Source organism: Sciurus vulgaris, assembly GCF_902686455.1.
Source record: "Sciurus vulgaris genome assembly, chromosome: 4".
NCBI lineage: Eukaryota > Metazoa > Chordata > Mammalia > Rodentia > Sciuridae > Sciurus > Sciurus vulgaris.
The window spans coordinates 37,037,741-37,060,257 of NC_136464.1; the positions used below are offsets into that span (position 1 = coordinate 37,037,741).

Sequence of the window (22,517 nt, forward strand, 5' to 3'; positions counted from 1 at the left end):
TTGGTCCCTCTATCTCAGGCCACAAACTGAAACTAAAAAATTATTTTCAGCTTAAAATATTTAAATAAAAATGATAGCTTATATAATGTTCTATTTGGTTTAGAAAAATTATGCATTTAGTAACTGTCTATTCTTTGCTTGAAAGAAAGTAATCTACTTTAATATTTTATATAACTTCAGAGTTTCAGGGAATACACTAAGCTATGATAAAGTTACTCTATCAACTGTAATTAAAATTTATCATATCAATACCTTAATATTTTTGCTTGAAAATTCTGCATTTAGTTCATCCTTGAATAAGAATATACTGTTGTAAGAACACTGTCTCTTAGCTCTGAACCATTACTTTCTTTTTATTTGGTCAGGTCCTATATTTATTGTTGAATTTATTGGTCTACACTGTATAAAAATTTATTTCCATGTCCCAATTTTTGCACTTTTGGCCAATACTGGCACTATTTGAAAGAGTCTTTAGTTTCACAGCTGCCACTGACTAACTCAACCCATTGTTTTTTCTAAACCCATATTAGATGAGATAAAAATTTTAAATGACATATGAAGACTCACTTAAAATTATACAAAATATCACAATGTATCAGGTGAATGATCCAATCTAGTTAGACCAGGAGTCTGTTTCTCACAAAGTCATCAGACTGTTCATTGAGAAACTGGGATTTCCTCCAGACTGAGTTTTCTAAAGTGATGGATTTCTAACATATAATCTCTCTTAATTCTATCCCATTTATACACAAAATTCCTACCTATCACTTCTCACCAACTCGAGATGCAGATACTACAATATAAACACACACACACACTAATATATATATATATATATATATTTATCCTTGAAGACTGCTTTTGACTAGCATGGAGATTTATACTGACAAGGAAAATTCAAATTAACTCAACAATTATTTAGCGCATACTACATGAAAAGCACTTCTTTAGAATTTAGTTGATATAAAAATTAAAAATATTTATAGGTTTTTTATAAATACAAGACCAGCAATTAGAAATAAAATATCATCCCTGGGTAAACATCTAAAATTTCTTTGAATAAGAGCCATGCTTAAAATCTCTTTAAGATGTTCTTCTATTTTTATAGAAACACCTTTCCTCAATTTTTCTAATTAGCTCTTTGGAGCAACTCCTCATGGGGAAAAAGAAAAGGATAAGAGTAAGGAAAATACTATCCCACCCCCATTTCAAACAAGGAAGAAGGTTGGTGGTAGTTTTCTAGGTTTTGAATAAAATAGTTTATTTTTATGCTCCACTACATCTTCTATCATATGATAAAATGTTGATAAAATTTATTTCTATTTTATTTGTATAAAGACTATTTCAGTTTTCACAGTAGTTATATTATTTCCTAGATATACTTAATAAGAGCATGTTTATCCCACCCTTTGGCCTTTGCAGTCCTCATCTGGAGAATCCAATGTTCAGTCTATTTATACCTAAATGTCCTTGCTCTAATTTCTTTGTAAGTGTTTCATTATCAGAAATTCAAGATGTACATCCACTAGGAACATGTACTAGGACAGAACATGCTTGTTTTACTTTTCATCTCTTGTCTAAAAACTATCCAATGATTTCCTGGTCCTTTATAACTAGAAAAGTCATTGATTATGCTGACTTTCACAAAACTCCTACTAAGTGTTTATTTCTATTTAAGTCTACCCTGTCAATTTCAGGGTTTTGGTTTGGTTTTATTGGAAAGAAAGTTGTAGTTATTTTGGTTAGAAAGTAAAATAAATTAAAAGCTCAAAAACTGGCTAAGTTATTATGCCCTATAAATTGATTTATTACAAGGACTAGACTAGACTGCTTTTGGTTTTCTTTCTCTCTTCCCCCCCCCCCCCCCCCTTTTTTTTTTTTTTTTTTTTGCATTATTAGGAATTGAACCCAGGGTCTCACACATGCTAGGCAAGTGCTCTATGCTGAGCTACATGCCCAGTCCTTATAAATTAATTTATAATAATGGAAAAGGAAATATACAACCTAGAAATTTTATTTAAACAAGTAAACCCAATCCAGTTAAATTCTAAAATATATTTTATAAGCAAACTTATACTACAATTTTTTGAAATTGTTTATACTTACAGGCAAATGAGTAAACACTTGAAAGATACTTCTCAAAAAATTAATAAGATCCATTAAATAACCACTAGCTCTTCCATCTGGTTCAGACATTGTCCAGTCATAATCAGCAAGTTGAACAAATTCATCTATTTTTTGATTAAGTTTGGTATATATTTCTCCTTCTGCAGCATGTCGAGCATCCTGACAAAACAATAACAAAAGAAACAATTACAGAAGCAGATGATAAAGCAAGTTTGCTTAAAATTATAAATTTTACCTTATACTTTTCTTTGGACTTTGGCCTAATATTTTAGTCATTATTGAAAGTCCAGCAAAACTGTTGATTTTTTTTATACTACTCTCTTTATTTGACTGAATATCACATTTTTCTTCTTTATTTTTCAAACTATCACCTGTTTTCTCTTTGTGTGATCATATACTTTATGAGATATTAATTCCCAACTTATTCTTATAACTCTAAGAAGACCCTTAGGAAAAACAGAAATGGGGAAGTAGAAGTCAAGAATGCAGAAGATCATGACTACAAACTGAGAAAAGGGAAGCTAGATTATTACACCCACACACACAAAAAAAATGGAATATAGTTGTCCCTCAGTATTTCGGGAGTGAAGGTGGAGTTTATTCCTAGATTGCTAGATGATGGAATTTGGTCCCCCATACCAAATTCCAAGGACACATAAGTCTCTTATATAAAACGTGTAGTATTTGTATATAACCCAGAGCACCTTCTCCTATATTTTAAATCATCTCTAGATTACTTATAATACCTAAGACAATGTAAATGTTATGTAAATAGTTGTTACAATGTACAGTTTAGGGAACAATGACAAGAAAGGAAATGTCTGTACATGTACAGTACAATTTTTCCCTAAGTATTTTTGACCCAAGGTTGGCTGAACCCACAAATATGGAATCCATGGATACAGAGAAGAAACTACAGTGCTTTGAGTTTAAAAGGTAGTGGAAGAAGTAGATAATTTCTTCGAGGAGAAAAGAAATTATGGGAGTAACCTCAGCAAAAGTAGCAGAGAATGGATCTCTAAACCTTCAAAATTTTGGTTTGAGTACCTTGAATTTTTTTTCAGAAGTTCTGTGTGCTCAAATGTGTGTCAAGTGGGTCACATTCCAGAACAGAATATAAAACAAGCCTTAAGAGTACTGAAGGCACATCCATTATATATGCCATCTGGCCACAATGAAATAAGAAATAAGAAATTAATAAGACAAATTTAGAAAATTCACAAATATGTGGCAAACAATAGACTACTAAATAAGCAGTGGAATAAAGAAGAAATTATGAGAAAATTAAGAAATATTGTGAAATACAATGCTTGGGAAAAAAATTATAGCTATATGTATCTATGTTATAAAAGAAGAAACCCCTCAAATTATTAGCCTAAAATTCCACATTAAAGATCTCAAAAAGTGGTAGTGGTGGGTTCTCACTCAAGCAGCAACACTCTGACAGAATGGTATCAGGGACACTGAAAGACTAACTACTAGGCACTGTGGTCCTTGGAACCAAGGCAAAAGATCCTCAGGCCTATGCTTTTCTTTGAAAGGATCACTCAGAATTGGACAGGGAGTACTTTGAAAGTTAAAACTAGAAAGATCTCTGCCTTTTCCTCAGGTATTTTTGGGCAGCACAAGCTCCCATGATTCTTTGTACCACTTTAAGGAGAGGGGACAATTTGCCACACTGGTCAGTAGAGCTTTGGAGTTGGATTTAATTTTCTTTGAGTAGCTAAGCATTATTTCTGGAAAAACGAACACCTATTTAAACTACTGCCCTGACTAAGAAGAGACCTAGTATCCTCACCATTATTAGTCACATTTTATATTTAAATGCAATTTAACCTAATATATAATTTATGTCACGTCTATGAATAAGAACACTATAAAGACAACAGGATGGGTAAGACAGTTTCTAACCTCAAGGATTTAATAATTCAAAAAAAGACACAACATAACAAAATGCAATTAATGCTACATTAAAAGTTTTGTAAACCATCCTGAGTCAACAAAGGAGAAAATAATTAGTAGTATTTGTCAGATAAAGCTTTGTGGAAGCAATGTCATTTGAGTTGGAACCCTCAAAGGTATTTTGGTTTGAGGGCCTTAAATCTTTTTTCAAAAGTGTATACAAGAAAGTAAATATGATCAAAGTGTACCATCTCCACATTTTAACACTTTTTTGTTCCTAATCCAATTTTCATACTGTCTACCACTTACTACTCACTGCCACACCTGGCTGAGGAAAATCAACTACCAGTAGACATCTTTCCATCTGCATGTCTGCCTTCACAGTAGGGCTGGAACAGGAATTCCAAGAAGGATTTTTCTTCTTTCCACTCAAAGGTCTAATACCAATTTCACATAAACAATAAAAACCTTCAACAGTGCCTCTCCTCAGCTACAGAAGAAAGTAAAGATAAACACTACTTTAAATAAAGCAGGAATTTAAGTTAATGTTAACAGCATTAGCTGAAATTGTTATGAAGTACTACTAAACATGGTAGTAGCAAAATGAGTTGATCAAAGTAGTTAAAGTAACGTAGGCTTTTCGTCTCTCTCCATTAAAATTTCTAATGTCATGCAAATCTCATAGAAATCTTAAGTTGAGAAGGTAAACACTGGTATTTATCAATAATAATTTATTAGCCACTATATGTGCAGCACTCTGAGCAATGCAGGAATAAGATACACGACAATATGTAAGCTCCACTAAAGCAGAAGTTTGTGTCTGTTTTTGTTCACCAATGTATCCCCAGCACCTAGAACAGTACTTGGCATATAGTATATAGCAGTTGAGTACTTATTAAATGAAAATATTGAGGAAGTTTATAATTTAGTTGGGATAGAAAAGTATCACATGTAAAATATTCACAGAATGAATAAATAAACAAATTAGTACTGACTACATGTATAGTGAAAGTATAGCAAGAAAGGAGAGATCATATGGGTTGGAAAAAAGGTATCATGGAAGAAAAGTTACCATATGATATGGAAAAATAGGAACCTAGGGAGAAGTGTTCATGTCAGTTGCTATTCCAGTTATTACTGCCGAACAATAAACTACTCCAAAACTTAGTGGTTGGAAAAAAGCATTTTATTATGTTCACAGGTTCTAGGGGTGGCAGATGACTTTACTCTATAAATCTGGGATTTAGCTGGGATGACTTGAACAATGAAGGGTTAGAATCCTTCTGGAGGCTTCTCACTTGTGTGTCTGACAACTGGTTAGGTAATGTCTCTACATAGCTTGGCTTCCTCATGAAATGGCAGCCCAGGGTGTAAGCCTGCATGCTTGGAATAAAGCAGAAGCTACACTGCTTTTTATGTCCTAGCCTCAGATGTCTTATATTGCTTTCACTATACTAGCTGACTCTTGGTCAAAGCAATCATAAGTCTATCCAGATTAGGAGGTGGGGTATGTTCACATAGTCCTCCCCCTGACTACTCAATGAGAAACGTGTTAAGAATATGTAGCCATTTAAAAAACTGTCATCCTTGCTAATAACAAATAATGAAGAAATAGGTCATAAATTTTTCTTTAATTCACTTACAGAATATGGGCCAGTATTTTAATTTACTTAACAGAAAAAGTGGAAAGGGATTTGAGAAAATGGGAAGGGGTTTGCTTCCCACTACATCTTTAAACCTTAAGCAAAATAACTTGTAGATCCTTGAGTTATTACTATTTTAAAGGAAACAAGAATCATCCGTTTCACAGGATATTATGCAAGTTTCTATAATTAATTCAAAGTACTTAACCATACTAGGCACCCAACAGGAATTTTAAAAAATTATGAGTTTCCTTACACCTACTAGTGTTAGGTAGCTAGTAATGCTCAATAAATGTATATTAAATGAACTGCATAAAGATGATTAACATATCAGCATTTTAAGCCTTCCAAATTGCCCAAGTTAGCATAACTTACAAAAGTTATTTGCATGTAAGAGAGAAAAAAATGCATATTGAACATTCACAGAATGATTTTTTAAATGTGAAACACTAGCAACTAGACAAGGGGGTCATAGTTAATATGTATTATCAATGGCAGTAATACACATCTCTCTTTAACTTTCCTAAAAACATGAGGGAAATGTAAGATGACAAGTGCTTATAACCTACAGAACTGTATCATAACACACCTTAATACCACTTGTAAGCCAATTTCTTGAAGGAATATATTAAAAATGCTTATTTATCACCTTCCATTTTGCCTCAACATTCTTAATCAGTCCTCTTTCATGTTTCACTATCTTATTGAATCTAAGCGGATTAATATAGGTCACAACAGAAGTGAAGCTAGACAATAATTTCAGACATTAGTCAGATAAAAAAAATCCTAAAGCTCAGTACTATACAATCATCCCATAAATATTCAACATTTCTATTATAAGGCAAAGAAAATTGAGAGTCTGACTGCTTCTATCTTCCATTATATATCCTATATGCACTCAGACTATATTTATGATTTCTGGGAAGCCTCTAATGTAGGCAAGAAAAAGAGATGCTTAACAAAAATTTTATTTATTTATTTATTTATTTATTTATTTATTTATTTATTTATTTATTTCAGTGCTAGGAATTGAACCTAGGACCTCACACATCCTAGGCAAGTGCTGTACCACTAACTATATCCCCTGCCCCTAACAAAATATTAAGTCAGTTTCAAGAGATTCCTTTCCTCTAAACCTAAAGCTTTTGATTTTTATAAAAACGGCTAGTTTTTAAAGACTCTAATTTAAATCCACTTTTAAAAACAATGGTATACTTCTTAATCCCTCTTTTACTGTATACAGTTCTATTAAAATAAAGAACTATTAACTCATATTTTCCTGAATTTTTTAAAAGTGATGTTGGACAATTAAAATGCTAACCAAAAACTGAAGGAGAAAATATCTACAAATTTTGAAGTCACAAGGGAAAACAAGAGTTTTTATGTGAAGGAAGAAAAATTATTAAATTAAAATGATAATGATAAAATCATTACATTATAGTCAAATTAAGTAATTATAATTGTATGCTTTCTGGACTTCATGTTTAATAATAAGAGTGATTCAGAAAACACTTTTTTAAAAAAATTAAGCAACAATAAAGGGGAAATATAAACATTTATTTATTGTTTTCACTGCTGTTACTATCAAGAACTTTGGTTTTTAGTCTACTTTTCTGAGGTAACACCAAGAGCAGGTTCTACTTTCCCCATAAACTGTTTAGGTTAGGACCAACATATTTTCAAGATTTTTTAAAATTGGGGGCAGAGGTATTTAGTATTTTAAGAAGTTTATTTGTAGTTATTATAGTCCATAGACTATAAAAGCAAGGCAAGAAATCTAAATCAGGAAGTTAGAGGCTATGATGTGTGAGAGAGAAATTCAGACAGAAGTTCTGAACAGGAACATGTTTTAAAGACAACACTTAAAAGAAATTTTCTAAGGACTAAAAGTTTTGCTTATTTTATAATCCAAATACATGCCCTTGATCCTGCATGGACTGATCTTTATGAAGGTCAGGAGCATAAGAATTAAATCTTAAATAAAATTTAAAAAGATTCAGCTTATAAACAAATTAATTCCTCTTTTGCTTGTTAAAGAAACAGTGCCCTCTGGAGTCAGAAATGTATTGAGCAGAATTTGAGAACTATTTTTTATTGCAATGTATAAAAATTAAATGAGATCATACCATCTGTGGTTTTTACATAGGTGCACAATATAACTACCTAAGGAATTTTTAAAACAGGTATAAACTCCATCTGTACCTCCTGAACCATAAGCATATGTTTGGAATGAAGCTAAGTAGTAATACACATAGTAGTAATACACATCTATGATTTTCTGTTTGCCTTTATTCTCCCTTTTGGAGCAGTTCCTAAATATATTTTGGAAAATCATATTCATAGATATCTGCTTCAGGTAGGACTGAACCTATATCTAGCTCCACGGATTGATCTTGATGAGTATAAGTCTATCAGCAATTTGCATCCTCTTACACAGGGAATTCCACAGCAGCTGGTGGAAAATGAAAAATGTGAGATTTGGAACTGGGACCAGGCAGTCATTTTTCTACCAGGAGAGAGCCTAGAGTTACTGGGTTATTATGTGGTGTCTGAAGATGAGGTCAAAAGTGCATAAGGCAGAACTAAATAAAGGAGAGACTCTGAGTCCTTGGTGATATATCCTGAGCAGCACGTTTCAGCCTCATCTGAAATCTGCCCTATCCTTGGACTTTTCAGTTACTCTGGCCAAAATTTACTGCAGTTTTTTGTTTGGTTGTTTGTTTTTGTTTTTGTTTCACGATGGAGTGCTATTATTATGTTTCTCAGAGACTGTAGGAGCATGTTACCGCACCAGGTCCCGTAGTTGTTTAAGAAAGTTGGAGCTGATTTTCCTGTTAGTTTCTGTCAAATTTTCTGTTAGTGGCCCTTATTACAAATATTCTAGTAGAACATTTTATTGAACATCTAAGGAAAAAAAGGTTATGTTTAATTTTACTCATTTAGAACAAGGCAAACAGCTCAGTAACCTTTGGGGGCCTTAAAAATCTAAGCAGTAAGGAGATGGGGTTGGAACTGTGACAAGAGTATTTTCCCTAGTTAATGTTTTTCTGCTCTACTTCAAAAAACAGTATTACAATAAGCCATGATTTTGATCCACAACTTTTTAAATGTTAATTACACTGCATATAGCATCCAACTCATTATCTTACTATCAGTATTGACAAGACAGGAAACAGATAAGACAATATAACAAAACCTAATTATTAGTCATGATGGGGGAAGGAGTGTAATAGTGAGTGAGATGGATAGGAGAAAAAGCCAATTTAAGGAATCATAGTTTTAAAAAATAAATAGCTAATTTCATTAGATGCTTTAGATACCAGTTTGACAATCAAGAACAGTTGTTTTATTCTTATATTTGGTACCTAACATCAACTTTAAAATGAAAGAAACATCTGCCTCTTTATGCTTCTAATTAAATTAGTAAAGGAACACTAATTCACTTGGGTACTTTTCACCAGATTTTTTCATTATGCCATATTATTGTGATTGGCTTACAGTTGTAATCACTACCAGGACTTAGAAAGAAACTCTTCAGAGTGGCAGATTGGAAAAGTTCCATGGAACCAAGCAAAAGATCCCTGGTGCCAAAGAGAGAGAACTGGGATCATTCCTCTACAATACAGATCAAAAAGGGAATGATATTCCCATTTTACCCCTCTATCCTGATGCAATTTTTTTAAGTTAACATAAGTTTTCCATCATCTTTAAGTAGCACTGTGTTGGTCCAAGTTAGTTTCAGATACTGTTTTAGGGTAAGAACTACTATTGTACCTTTCATATCACTCACAGATTCAGCAAAGTGAAAGGCAAGCTAATAAGAAAGTCTATGTAAAATTCACAAAATAAACAGATGACATATATGAGCACATATATATGTATGCTTATAGGCATTTTGGAAGAGAAACAATATGGTAAAGGAATTATGAAAGTGCTTGCTTCCACTTAAGGGGCTTGTAGCCCCATTAAGAAACCAAACAGGAATATGAACTGCAAAGAATTAGGCTAAGAGGTTAACTATGCAATTCAATCTAATGTCCATAACTAAGACTGTACTTCAATTATCTCTGTGAAACACACTGACCATTCACTATGAATGGAAATTTCCCAATGTCCCTCAGCAATTCACTCTAACACTGAGTTAACAATTCTCCCTGATGAAACACTTCCTCATATCACAGTTCAAGACAAACTGCTCTTGAAACAGAGTAAAAGGTAGAACCAAATACTTGATTTTCAAATGCTGAGCACAAAACAGCTCTTTTTTTTATATTATATAACATAGAAGAATGAAACAAAGAAATATTTACTAAGTTCTATGTGAAAACAAAAGAAAGAATAACAAAAAACAAGGAAGTTACTTGATTTCTGACTTCTAAGGCAACCCAGCAAAGGGTATATGATGACAGTTGTTTCAACTAAATATCTACAACTCTGGAGTGATGAACCAGAGCTAACATTTCTAAAGTTCTTTCCCAACAGACAGATTTTGAGAAACAGAGTTTCGAGATCCCCTAATTTAAGAACACCATGTTCCAACACCTTTGATTCTAACTGAAAACAAAAAATTGCTTGAAGATCCCTCGAAACACCAAGGTATTTCGTATTGTAATCAGAGTACTGAGAAAGCAGATGAAATTTAATGTGAGCAGTTAATCAGGTTTATAATTCTAAGCCTAAGTAAATCCCCTCTTGTTGGGGTCTGAAGCATACATAGATATAAGAACACAGAGAGCAATAAAGAGAAAGATTATGAAAAATCTAATATACAAGCTAAGAATTTCTGGAGGCAGGGGCCCACACCTAGAATCCTAGCCACAGGTAAAGCTGAGGCAAGGGGACCACAAGTTTAAGACCTGCCTGGACAATTTAATAAGACACTGTCTCAAAACAAAACAAAACAAAACAAAACTGTAGCCCAGTGGTAGAGCACCCCTGGGTTGAATCCCCAGTACCACATAGAAAGCAAAAGAAAGAAAAAAGGTAAAGATCAATGTGTCCTTGGATAAAGGTCCAAAAAATTGTACTCTCCCCTTATGCTATGATACTGTTAAGTATCTTTTAACAGTTTTTTTCTCCTGAGATTCTTGAGGGAAGTGATAGATATATGTATACTTGGGGCCAAACAGAGTGCTCAGAGCATAACTGATATACAATGAATTGCTCTGTGCTATCTCTAATCTTTATAACCTCATACGAGGTAGGCAGTACATTGTTACTCTAATTTTATAGATGAAGAAATGTGCAATCATTAATGTTAAAAAATTTGCAAAGGTCACATAGCAGTCTACTCCGGAGTATATACCCTTAATCACTATACTATATTATTGAGTAAATGAATATATGCTTTTTCACACTTCTCCATTCTAATTTTATAATTCCACTGACTCAGATATCATTCTGTATGTGTCTTCTGAATCAGGCTGACCACATGAGCTTAAGAGTCACCAGGGGAGCATAAGATTTGAGGACCAGACAGATAATCTTAGGGACCTACAATTGTTTCTGGGCTTCACACTTTCAAAGTCAGGGTCAATGTTAACATTAAGTTAATTTTGTCTAAATACAAGTACACTTAATTTTAAAAATAAATTATTACAATATAATTTCAGGAGATAAGCTGAATAATTTATAATATAGCAAAAGTGGGAAGATGAAAATTCTTTTGAATAAAAAAGTTAGAAGGGATCAGTAAATTAATAATAAATTATTATTTTTAATTTAATGAAAGATTAGTTACAAGGAAATTTATAATACTAGATTATTCCAGTGTATCATTTGTGACTCCAAATCAATAAAACAAACATAAAATCATTGAATCTTGCATTCTGCCGAAAACAACCATTAATTCATCTTTCAGTATATTCCCTACTACTATACAAACATAAATCTGTTCATTCAGAGAAAAGAACTCCTATGAATGGAATTTTTTTTCCCTTCAGATCAGAGTCAATAAGGGATGAAAAGCAAACCGTGCACTTATTTATCTCACATTTTTCATTTGCAAACACACACACACACACACTCATGTAAAATTAATTATTGAACTATAAAATTCAGTTAGCATAATTTAACACTACCATTTGTTTTCAAAACAAACAAAATATTATACATTGTAGAAAATCAGTGTACTTTAATAAGTGTATAAAATGCCAAAAAGGAACTGACATTCATCTGCTTGTTGGCAATGATTATCTCTAAATCTTAATATTTAGGAATACAATGAAATCACACACATAAAAAAATTATCTTTAATTTTTAAAAGTTTGCTACAGCAACTGAAAAGAAAACTTCTGGTCAGATTTTATATACCTTAAAAGTAGAAAGTCCATAAAGTCTTGTGGTATGAACAGTTTCTTGAGAAATATTTGTAATGTTAGTTATAAAGTCCTCAAGGTATTTACAAGCTTGTTCCAGATGTGTTGTGTTTATGATGATTTGCACAAGCTAGAAAACACAAAATATATACAGTAAAATGCAATTTTCACATATACAAAATTATTTGATTTTTAAAAACAGGGTTACTACTTCCAGAAACTGTAACATTTCTGCATAATTATAGCAATACAGGATACAACTGATTATCTGATGTCAAAAGCCTGATGCAAACACTGCTAACATCATTAAAAAATATATATGTGTACACCAAGAGTCTAACTGCCAATAATTTTAAAACAGTTTTCCACAGTATTTTTCCAATCTTAAACATTTAATAAGTAAAAAAAAAAAAAAAAAAAAGAGGATTTTGATCCTCCATGTAAAGGCTAGCAATCAGATATTTAAATGCATCTTCTCATATTTTCTTCTCATATTTCACTTCCTGTGTAAATAAGTGAAAATATGAGAAGATGCACATTGGATTAGACAAAGGGGAATGAAGGGAAGGGAGAGGGAATGGGATTAGGAAAGACAGTAGAATGAGCTGGACATAATTCCTATATTCATATATAAATATACAACCAGTGAAACTCCCACATCATGTACAACCAGAAGAATGGGATGCTAAGTAAAATAAGTTATACTTCATGTATGTATAATATGTCAAAATACACTCTACTGTCACGTATATCTAAAAAAGAACAAATAAATAGAACACAAAGCTAGTTTTATAGTATGATGTTCAGCAATAATCTGTAATTTTTTTCATATTAAAATCTATATGGTTATGTGTCTTCTTAACCTACCTCTGTCAAACCTATATGAGGCTTTCTAATAAGGTTCAGTAAACAGCTACTCAAAGTTCTGGTCAGCAGCAGATTTGTTGATTTCCTAAGCATATCATCTATTTCTGTTGAGCTAAAAACAAAGGTTGATATTATTAAACTTTCCAAGGATACAGTTAGTTAACATTCTAAATAATTTAATATTATTTGTTAAAATAATTTGTTCTTAGCCATTCCTTCTTACCTTAAATAAATTATAATAACTCATACTCACTAAATCACAAACTTCAATTCAATTTCATAAGAGGGATATTTTCCATAAAGCAGAATACTTATTGCCTAATTCAAATTCATCAAATCAATCACTACAGAAAAATCATGAGGTACTTAGTACAAGAATCTAAAACTATTCTTAAATTATAACTCCACTCTACAGTCACTTTGCAAGATACTTCATATATAGCTATAGCTAACAATTACTTTTTTAACACAAATTGATGTGAGCTCCTCCTTAGATATAAAGTATCAGACTTAATTTTAATATAATTAAGCTATCCACTTCCACTGAGATTTTGAAGACAATTATAGACATATTTACCTTAAACTAATTTCAAGTTGGTGCAAAAAAACCTATGATGCTTCTGAACATCCTAAAGATTAAGCTAGCACTAAAAAGCTTATTCTTTCCTCCTCAGCACTAGGCCTTCAACCGAATAATGATTTCTTGGATTCTCAATCTCAGCACCATTAACATTTTAGACTGAATAATTCTGTACTGTGGGGCCATTCTGTATACTGTAAGATGTTCAGCAGTATCTCTGGTTTCCATCTACTGGTTCCAAGTAGCAACCCTATCCCAAGTTGTAACAACCAAAAATATTTCCAGACATTGCCAAAGGTAGTGAGGTGGGTGACAGCAGGGAAGAGACCAAAATTATTCCCAGTTTAGAACAACTGCCTTAGATCTTTCACTTTTTTTTTTTTTTGGTATTGGGATTTAACGTAGAGGCACTTTACCACTGAGCTACATCCCCAGCCCCTTTTTGTTTTTAGAGACAAGATTTCACAAAGTTGCTTATGGTTTCACTAAGTTGCTGAGGCTGGACTTGAATGTGCAATCCTCTTGCCTTAGCCTCCTGAGTCACACCCTTTTATTTTTTGCTTTATTAAAATAACACTCCTGAAACTGTATGAAGGACAAATAATTATTACATTTATTTTTAAAGATGCAAATAGAACAAAATTTGACAAAACATGAACACTTCTTGCTGCTGTTCTAATGTTCTCCATTTTAATGCAGGTATTACTTTATTTGTTTACTTTATTTAGTTGTTGGTGCTGGGATCCAACCCAGGGCTTTGGGCTTGCTAAGCTCCTGCTCTAACACTGCCTACACCCCTAGCTGCAGTGCAGGTACTCTACTAGTTCTGCTAACCCTATTCTAGGAGGCCCAAGAAGGCTATTTCTTTCTGGGTTTTTTTTTTTTTTTTTTTTTTTTTTTTTTTTTAATTACATCTAGAATCAGGACTTTCTCAGAAATGAACAGGGCTTCAGAGATACTTGTTATCAAACACTCAAGACAGAAAGTGTTTTAATCCATCAATGGTATCCTTAGAACAAGCTAATTATTCATCCTGATAAAAGGAAGGTGGTTGACAACTCCTCTGGTTTTTCAGATACACTGAAACTGTGCTTAAAGACACACTGTATAGCATCTTTTTCAGATGAACAGTTACCATTTACAGATAATATCTTTTGTTTAATTTCCCTGTACATCCTTGAATGCTGAGTCAATGCATACTTTTTCTTCATAAATCAAAGCAGAGAAAGAAAAGCTATCAGCATTTGTGTCCTATTTGTGCCAACAAGATTTACCTTACAATTACTAATATTCCCTTCATGCAGTTTTTAAAACCAACTGAGCAATTTTTTTCTTAAGTCTTTGCCCTTTGAACCTATAACTTTCACTCTTCCTAAACTTTAAAGAACATTTCACAATAATTAAATTTAAAATATGTAATAACTCTCCAAAATATTTTACAGATAATCTCTTATGAAGAGTGAAAAACTGTTCTTTTTTTTTGTGGTGCTGGGGATTGAACCCAGGGCCTTGTGCTTGCAAGGCAAGCACTCTACCAACTGAGCTATCTCCCCAGCCCAGAGTGAAATTTTTTTTTTTTTTTTGCGGTACTGGGGATCGAACTCAGGGCCTTGTGCTTGCAAGGCAAGCACTCTACCAGCTGAGCTATCTCCCCAGCCCCAGAGTGAAAAAGCTCTTAAAGACAATATTTGAATCTTAAGATTCTTCCTCTACAACCAAATTATTAAACTTTGGAGCCTCTTTGTGAAGTCATTTCATTCTCTGGTACTACTTTAATTCATAAGTAAAAACAAATGAAAACATTTATACTATACAAGCTCTGAAATATCTTCTGATTTTAAAAATCTTAACTCTGAAATATGTTTAAACACAATAAAACAAGAATTTTAAATAGAGAAAGTGATTTTTTTATCCATATCCCAAATTATTTTCTTTTTTGTATTAGTAAGGATTGAACCCAGAGTCTTACACATGCTAGGCAAGCACTCTACCCCTAAGCTACACCCCTAGCCCCATATACTGAATTTCTTTTTCCTCTCAGTAACAAAATTAGAATAGTGAGTACATTTGATAAAGCATAACTTTTTAAAAATGTCAGAATAAATGCTTTCTTGGATAATGATCCTAGCTTATTAAAAGGAGCAGAAATCAAACTAACAAAATTACAGATATTTTTATCAAAGAGAAAAGGAAAATACTGGTAGCCTTTTCTGTTGCAGCATTAGTGTACAATATTTGCCTTTTAAAATTCATATATAAAAAGATTTGGAACTGATGTTCTAGTTCAATTCTAGTTATACTCAGACATTAGTTCTAGGGAAAATTATACATAGTAATATGACTAGTGACTTTTATCTTTGGTGTTATAAATGCCAGTTAAAAATCAAATCATAATTGTTAGAAAGTCATTGTCTCTCCTCTGTAAATAAAATAAAAGTTAATTTCAGTGGGAAACTATATAATTTTAAGTCAGAAAAAGGCATGAAGGCAGTTCATATGTTTAATCGTTTGTTTTTCAAGCAGAAACAATTGTATATTATTTTACTGTATCTGTTTCTTTTCTTAAGGTATTATTATTTTTATAAAAAGTAAATTGGAAAAAGAAATGTGTGTTCTGCCAGTGTGAAAGAGTATTTAATTTAAGGTCTTGCATTGTTCTTTCTTTGTGAGTAATGATTCTTTAAAAGAATTTTTAATTCCTGTTCATGAGTAATATGAATGGGAGAAGAAAAAAAGCAAATATCTATCAAATAGCATTTGTTGTGCTATGTGATTCCCATAAGTCAGAGGTTCTAAAAAACATTAGTTCTCAGAAACATTAGTATCATAGAGGAAATAATTAGAAATGCTACCTCAGACCTCCTAAATTAGAAACTGAGGGTTAGACCCAAGGTTTTATCAACTTCTCTGAGTGATTTTGATACATAACAAAGTTAAAAAAATAAAATCACTGCTTAAGGTTCATCATACTTTGCCAACCACTTACACCAAAATTTCTAAATATATTAGCTTTAGCTTTAGATACTAGAGGTAATGTAGTGCATGACATGCTACACACAATATAATCTAGCCTTTGAAAAAGGCAACAAATACAAATGAGTGTTACCAGAAAAGGAGTAACATAAAATAAGTCTGATTAAAATGTTAGGTTTTTCTAGTGGATATATCTTGAGCCACAAGTGGTTCAGAGCCATCAATAATTTATTCCTATCCTGTTTTTCATTTAACATTCTGTTCTGATCTAAAACAGAGGTTACAGAACCTAAGCCAAGAACAAGTCTGAGTCTTGATGCTAACAAGTCAACTAACAAAATTTCAGAGAAAGCATGAAAGTCGGCATTAACCCCCTGTGTTCCAGAGTGTTCATAATCAGAAATGTATCACATGACTACAATGCAGGATCTACCTAAGTAACTGGAACAACATGTAGCATAAAGATTAATGCTCTGCTTCGATTAACTGAACCTTTTTTATATGACAGGCATTGTTCCAGATACTTTTAGTGACGTAAGTCAGAACTGCTCTTCATCTCAGTTCTCAACCTTATTAGGAAGACCATTCTGGATGAATGATTTAGCCTTTCTGAGCATCAGTTTCCTTATCAGCAAACATGGATAATTTCCATGAACATAGGATATTACTTTGATCATATCAGATAAACGGCATTTCTTGCCTATAAAATTAAATTGGCTATCACTACCTAGAGTAGTTCTGCTGCTCTCCATTACTGAGTATTATCAACTTGCTACAACAGTCTTTACTTATTCTATTGATTTTATCCAAATCCTCACTTTGAACCTGACAAAAAACAAGCTTAACAATATTGGATTTTCAATAAGGCAGTCAACACCACAGATAAAAAGCCAACACTGATGAAACAGATTTAATAATGAGCACAGGGTGTGAACCTTGTTTGGACCCTGATTCAAAAAGATATTTTAAGGACAATCAAGAGAATATTGACATATACTAGGAAACTGATATTAAGGAATCATGTTATTTTGTTACATTTTGTTAACTAATAAAACGTCCTCATTGTTTTGAGAAACATATCCTGAAGTATTCAGGGATAAAAGATTATTATATCAGGAATTTGCTTTCAAATATTTCAAGAAAAAAAAAAAAAAAAAGCTTAAAGAAGATATGGCAAAGGCTGATGTTGCTTAGTAGTAGAGTAATGACCCAGCATGAGTAAGGCCCTGTGTTCAATCCCCAGCACTGCAAAAAAATAGAACATATGGCAAAAATTTTATTACTGTTAAATTTAGATGCAGAGAACATAAGATTTCCTATCAAATTAGTTCTACTTTTATATATTTTGAAGATTTACATAGTTAACAAGCTAAAAATAAGATTTGTAGCAACTAAAACCTAAATATGTAAACTTTTTTGATAAGAGAATAATCCACAAAGTCATGGTATGAAAACCAAATGCTAATGCTTCATAAAAACAGTACAATAAAGACACATTTCTTATTAGTAAGCTTACCTCCGGTGTAGTGACTCTGAAAATTTAAGGCTGGCATAAATAAATTCTTTAACTTGAATGTATATATGAGGCACTGATTGAGACATGGGGAATTTTTTGGGGAAAGATTGCTGTAGAAAAAGAAAGTAAATATTGTTTTTGAAATTTTAGAAAAAGATATTCTAATCATTACAAAATATAAAAATTAAATTGATTTCATATTTGAATTAACAATAAATAACTGTATAAACTCTATTGTTGCTTTTCTATTTTTTTATATTTTAAAAAGATCCAAAATAATTCTGAAAAAAAAAGTGCAGCAATTTAACTTTATGCTTAAAATCATTTTATGAGACTTCTAACAAGCAGAGGTAGCACATATCAATACCTCTTTGTGTTCTGATGGTCAGCACTGCGCAGAAGTCTAATTGCTTGCTATGTTTTATTCATAATAATTGTATTATAGATATAAAGTATTTAATGGTGGCCATAAAAGTTATAGGCCAGCTTCCTGGCTCAGAATTACTGAATAATTCTAAGATACCCTCAACTTAGCTCCTGTGAAAGCTTGATGTTAATTCAAAAATATACCCAGTTTAATTCATAATTCTCAGAATGTCTTACAGCAGCTTTCAGATCATCAAACAGTATGGCTTACAGTGTGCTTCTTGGCTAAACTGCTTTATCAGTCAATATCCACTTGAAAATTCTCAGCCTCCAAATTCCTCTAAAACTTTAACCCAAAAGCTCATTTATACTTTAATAGGTCTAATCTACATTTCTAGCTTCACATTCATTTCAACCTTGTTACATTAGTGAAAGTACACTCACCAAGGTCACCAAGGTCACCGATGCCTTCGAGCTGTTAACTGCAGTGGAGCTTTTCATGTATCTGACCTCTCTGAAGTATCTGACTCAGTTGGCTCTTTCCTTAAATGATCTCTCTTTTCTTGGTATCCTGCTTTCCTTCTACTTCTCTACCTACTCTATTTCTCTTCTCCTGGCCATCCTTTAATTATTGCCTTAGGGTTTTATCCTAAACCTTCTCCTCTTACCTTGGATGATCTCATACTCCCATGATTTCAATCACCATGCAAATGCTAATATTTCTCAAATTATAATTCCAGATCAAATCCTTCTCTTGAGGTCCAAATCCCCATATCTAACTACCTACTGGACACCTCCATTTGGTTGTATTATTTCAGACCAATAGATCCAAAAGTGAAAATTATCATATTTTCCTTCAAAAACTGTTCCTCTTGTGTGTCCCATCATAGTGCATGCCACTACTATTCAATATAGAAATTTAGTTATTATACTTGACTCCTTTTATCTTCCTTATCCCTCATAAGAAAATAACCACCACCTTCTGCTGTTCAACTTCCTGATTACCTCCTAAGCCAGGTTCTACAACCAGAGCTCTTATTCAGGTCACCAACCTCTCTTACTTGGATAACTGTAAAAATCTTTTAGCTACTCTCCCTTCCATCAGTCTTACTCTTCTCTAATCATTTACAGGTTAGCCAGAATGATATTCCTAAAGCACAAATCTGATTATGTTCTTACTGCTGAAAACCATTTATTGGCTTGTGACAACTCCTGGGATAAAGGCTATACTTCCCAATATTATATTGGAAAGGGCTATTATGATTTGACCCTTTCTGTTTCTCCAATTACATTTTCTTCCTTCTTTTTTTTTTTTTGGTGTGTGTGTGTATGCGCGTGTGTGTGTGTGTGTGTGTGTGTGTGTGTGTGCATGCGCTACAACTAACCCAGGGGCACTTTATCACTGAGCTCATCCCCAGCCATTTTTTATGTTTTATTTTGAGACAGGGTCTCACTAAGTTGCTGAGGGTGGCCTGGAAGTTGCAATCCTCCTGTCTCAGTATCAGGAGTCACTGGGATAACAGACATCTTCCAATTACATTTCTGGATTATTATCTCCTACACTTCTTCAATCTTGTATGTTACACTACAGGATTACAGCCTTTATGCATGCAAAAATACTGAACAGTGAATATGATTTCCTAAATTAGGAGCTTAATCTAAGGAATAAAGGTATATATTAAAAGCTCCTTACAAAGCTTCCTTTAAATTACAAACCTATTTAGAATTGTTTATCATAACTGGAAGGGAAAATAAACATCACTCAGTTCAACTTCATTTGACAGAAGAGGCCCTAATACCCAAATAAGGTAAGTCACTTGGCCATAGTAAGCTACAAGCAGAGCTAATGTGTGAATCCAGTCTGGTTCAGTGCTTTATTTCAGTGGCAGGGGTGTGTGTGGGGGGGTGTTATTGAGGATTTAACCCAAGGGTACTTTACCACTGATTTACATTCCCACTCCTTATTTTTTTATTTTGAGACAGGGCCTCACTAAGTTGCTAAGGCTGGCCTCAAACTTGTCATCCTCCTGTCTCAGCCTCTCACGTCACTGGATTATAAGTGTGCACCACCACAACTGGCTGGTTCAGTGCTCTTGATACAGATGCTATAGCCTAAACAAACTCCTACAAACAAAAGAAAATAACACCAAGCCATGAAAGGAAGAATATTCTAGTAATGTTTCTTAACACAGACAACTTTAGGGTTCAAAAACTAGAGCATTAGAAGGATTATTCTGGTCTTTTAGCAATGTTAGTTATAATCTAAAAGCTGTGCATTTAATTACTTGGTTCTACATTTAGTAATTATTTCACATCACATGACTAGGTTGTACATAAAAAAATGACAAAAATTTATATTCACAATTCACTCTGAATTCAGTCTTGCCTATTCTGACAATAAAAATGTAGAAAAGAACCAGGCACAGTGGTGGTGCATGCCTGTAATCCCAACAGCCCAGGAGGCTAAAGGAGTCAGAAATACTACCAACAAGCTCAAAGCCATTATCAGCAACTTTGCAAAGTCCTAGGCAAGTTAGCAAGACCCTGTCTCAAAATATAAAAGGGCTGGGAATGTGGCTCAGTGGTTAAGTGCACCTGGGTTCAATCCCTGGTACTAAAAAAAAGTAGGAAAAGACTGAATTTATAAAGAACTGGAAAAAAAAATAAAAAGAAGAAAACAAAAATAAAGATAATAAAAGAGGTAATAGCTGCAGAAAATATGCTGTTCATTTCTCATAAGATTTGATTCTCCCCAGCAATACTGGGTAAGTGCAATTTTCCATGTTCGTATGTATGTATGAGCACTCATGTGTATCCCAGAATATCCTACATATTCAACTACTTCCTTTCTCTACCCTGTCTTTTATTTAGTTATCTTGTCTCCAGAAATATATTCCTTCTTCCAAAGGAAATATGCAGGGAGATATTGCCTTCGTGTATCTTTCACTTAACCAAGATAAAATTTTTATAGAACTACACTTCTTTTAAAAAGCTACAATAAGATCTTCCACAATGCTGAGTATTTCAAATAAATTCTCTTCTTTCCCTAGAATATATTTTTATTAAAATAATTCATGCAACATTTAGTACATATTACTTGGAATTCACTCAACACAAGTAACGTTTGCCACAGGAATCCATGTACCATTTGGGACAACATTTCCTTCTAGCATCCCCAGGAAAGCCCTTCTTCACCACATCAAAATAGTAGAATAATAGTATAATCTTTACAAGTTAACAAAATATAATTTTTTCAAATAATGCAACCAAAAAACTGTCCCCAAAAGTCATTCTTACTTATAATATCAGGTTAATTGTATGTAGTACTGTAGATCACGAATTTATTTTTTAAATTCTTAAATTAAAAACTAATTCATACCTTTTCAAGGTCCGGATCTTGAAAAGGAAACTTGCTGGTGACTATTCTATATTCTTCTTCACTGACAATAGGGATGGGGCTATAATTATCTTCTTCAAAAATGTCCCTGTTAAAAGAAAATTAAAAACATATTATTATAAAATATATCATTAGAGTATTACAAGACAGTATCTTAAGAACCCAACTATGACAAAAGCATTTTTTATTTGTCAGTTAAAAGTCCAAAGAGGACAATACTGTCTAATCATCCACAATTCTAAAATGCAAGCATAAGTCCTGTCCCTCAAAATTCAGGTTATGTCTTCTCAATACTTTTAGTTTTCTACTCTAGAACAATTCTTAAAATGATATAGTCCGAACAAGTTCATTATTGGCATTAAAAACAGATGAAGAGCAGTCCAGTCAGATTTTTTGATAGGGACAATTTTCAAATTGTCTTGTGTCTTCTCTCTTCCCAGCTAGACCACAAGCACTTGATGAACTAAATATTATATTTATTTAGTCTCTCATAATGTTGTGATTAGAAATGAACCTTTTACAGTTAGTAAGGCAGACACATTTACTACTCATCACATATCCATGTGCTCTCCTACACAGTCCCTGAGTTAGGCAGGACCACATAACTAGTTGTGGCCACTGGCATAACAGAAGGGATATGTGCTACTTTAAGAATGAAGTATTTATAAGCCAACTGTGTAATCCTCCTCCCCATAGTGACAAAGGAAGCAATATGTTTAGAAGACAGAATCACAAACATAAATAGCCTGGATCTCTGACTACTAAACATACTGTAAACATTAGTATGAGTGAGAAACTGTCTGTGTGGAGATTTTGGGGGTCTTGTTGT

The 22,517-nt window shown here is 32.9% G+C and overlaps 1 protein-coding gene across 9 annotated transcripts in view; it reads right to left on the minus strand.

Annotated features, from left to right (window-relative positions):
• The window catches only part of EXOC6 (exocyst complex component 6), a 194,901-nt gene that overhangs the window by 67,306 nt on the left and 105,078 nt on the right, over positions 1 to 22,517 (minus strand). For 6 of the 9 annotated variants that reach the window (XM_079137555.1, XM_079137556.1, XM_079137557.1 and 3 more), the window contains 6 exons: positions 21,671 to 21,776; positions 17,926 to 18,035; positions 12,857 to 12,968; positions 11,985 to 12,119; positions 4,346 to 4,519; positions 2,107 to 2,286 (listed from right to left, as the gene is read on the minus strand). In XM_079137555.1, coding sequence (XP_078993681.1) covers positions 2,107 to 2,286; positions 4,346 to 4,519; positions 11,985 to 12,119; positions 12,857 to 12,968; positions 17,926 to 18,035; positions 21,671 to 21,776 — 817 coding nt within the window. Of the gene's footprint in view, positions 1 to 2,106; positions 2,287 to 4,345; positions 4,520 to 11,984; positions 12,120 to 12,856; positions 12,969 to 17,925; positions 18,036 to 21,670; positions 21,777 to 22,517 lie in introns of those variants that run through there. The other 3 variants (XM_079137558.1, XM_079137559.1, XM_079137563.1) reach the window with 2 other exon arrangements.